We start from the raw sequence: 2406 nt of genomic DNA on the forward strand, positions 1-2406 counted from the left end.
CTGCCCAACTCTTATAGAAATGGACAACCGAGTTTGGCATAACCCAACAAACTACAAAATAGAAAATAACGGACTCCACAACTATTCCCATATATGATGGTCTGCCAATTTGACTTGGTTCTGCTTGATTGTGAGCCGACTTGACAATTCTCGAAGTTTGGATGACAATTTTTTTTTTTGGGGGGTTGTTGATAAATAGTAGTTTGGATGACAATTAATTCCTTATCCTTTACTCTCAGTTTCAATCATAGTTTTGAACCTTCTGTTATAGAGTTTACAATGTTGATTTAGATTTGCAAGGTAAGTTTTAAAGTATCTGCAACAACTATATTATTAACTAGGCAGTTGATATTTTAATGGCATCAGCAAAATGAAAAATGGCAGTAAATTTGCATTTGGTTGTGAATAAGAAGTTAAATAACATGTGACATAATCATTGGAATCTTGTTTGGTCTTGCAGGTTATGTTTTGGATTAGAGCACTCCCTGTATCATCTGCAATAAAGATCTTCTCACTGCCTCCATTTACTTCTTGTTGAGTCTTGTAGCATGCTAGCTGGATCAGTTCATTCTCAAAACTTTCAAGCAGGAATTAAAATATGCACAAGTTCTGCTTAAAGTCTGAGGCATGACTGTTCGGTTAGCTCTAATCAGCTACTTGCCATAATTTCAGTGGCTTTAGTAAAATTGTAAACTGATGGACTAAAATTGTGTAAACAGGAGATCTTAAAATACATTATTTCAGAAAGGTTTAAAGCACTTGCTACAAATGATGTATAATTAGTTTCCAGAACTTCAACAGAAAGAAGAGGTTCTTAAGACACATACAAATCTCCTGCTTTTATATATTTTTATTATCTGTATATGCCTTGAGAGGATATTCAGCAGCATAATCTGTTTCTTCTTGCTTGTAGTTATTGTTAGTGATTAGATCGTGGTGCAAGGGTTCTTTGTGGTTGGCAAATTACCATCATAAGTGCATTTTAAGACATCTGGATTCCTCACAAGCCGTGGCCCAACAGGCACTTTGTTGGTTTTTGGACGAACATCCTGCACGATGACAACGCTTATAGATGAAAAAATAAATAAAATCCTGAATGCCAATGACTTGGCATTTCAAAAGGAATATAGATATACATATGTGCGTATGTATGTATATAATTAAAGAAGCTTTGCTACCTGTCACTGATACTTGACAATGTGCCTTTCAATTTGGACAGGCTTTGATGTATTCCTAATGTGTCTCTGTATTCTCAAGATGATGTTAAATTGTTGTGGTTTTTACTTTAGATTATTTTTTGTTCCCAATTTTTTATCTGATATGGCAATTTAATTGTGAGTGGTTCAATATTTTGACTTTTAAATGCGTTTCTGCAACTTAGACTTGTGGCTGGTTTCACTAAGATTGCTCATAGTCATTGCTGTTTGTATGCAGCATAGTGGTTGAATTTAAAACCAGAAATAATCTTCTATCTTGCGCTGCTTTCTTGTTTAAGTTTTGAGTCTATTGTCAGTAAGAAATTTAAGTTCTGTCGAAGATTGTGAAGTTCCTGCAGGCACTTGCTCTTTAATTCAAAGAACCAGTTGCATTTTTTGCACTAGTAATGATATTTTATGGAATTATTTATAACCAAACCAAACCAAGTCTTAAGTCCCATCAAATGGGGTCGGTTGCATGAATTCTTCTTCTCCACTTGACTCTATCCAAGGCCACTTTGCTAGTCAAATTAGGGAGATTCAAATCTCTATTTACTACACTAGTTCGCGTCAATCTAGGTCTACCCCTTCCACTAACACTACCATCTACCATCACTGTATCACATCTCTTCACTATTGCCTCTGTTGGTCTCCGTTGTATATGACCAAACCATCTCAACCTACTTTCTCTCAACTTATCTTCTATCGGTATTACTCTTACCCATTCTCGAATATACTCATTCCTAACTCTGTCTTTTCTAATCTTGCTACACATCCATCTTAGTATCTTCATCTCAGCAACACTCATCTTATCTACATGTTGTTTGTTAGTTGCCCAACATTCCGTCCCATACAATATCGCTGGTCTAATAGCTGTTCTATAGGACTTTCCTTTTAGTCTACTTATTTACCGCACAGTACTCTAAACGCACTCCTCCACTTAAGCCATCCCGCCTTAATTCTGTGGATCACATCCGCTCCAATCTCCTCTGTTGTGATAATCAATCCTAGATAACGAAAATGTTAACTCTTAGGTAGTTCTTGTATCTCAATCTTCACTTCTCCTCTGCTTTCATTGTGGCTGTTACTAAAATTACACTCCATATACTCTGTCTTAGTTTTGCTTATCCTAAATCCTTTAGATTCAAATGCTTTTATCCAAATCTCTAACTTAGTGTTAACTCCTTCTCTAGTCTCATTCACTAACACG

At 35.8% G+C, this 2406-nt stretch overlaps 1 protein-coding gene across 2 annotated transcripts in view; it reads right to left on the bottom strand.

Annotated features, from left to right (window-relative positions):
• Positions 1-707: 707 nt before the first annotated feature.
• Positions 708-2406, bottom strand: part of LOC114318165 (uncharacterized) — a 5738-nt gene continuing 4039 nt past the window's right edge. For both annotated transcript variants that reach the window (XM_082894913.1, XM_082894909.1), the window contains exon 7: positions 708-1049. In XM_082894913.1, coding sequence (XP_082751039.1) covers positions 927-1049 — 123 coding nt within the window. In that variant the 3' untranslated portion in view covers positions 708-926. The remainder of the gene's footprint in view (positions 1050-2406) is intronic.

This window comes from Camellia sinensis, chromosome 1 (assembly GCF_055761805.1).
Source record: "Camellia sinensis isolate YWXY chromosome 1, ASM5576180v1, whole genome shotgun sequence".
NCBI classification, from domain to species: Eukaryota; Viridiplantae; Streptophyta; class Magnoliopsida; order Ericales; family Theaceae; genus Camellia; species Camellia sinensis.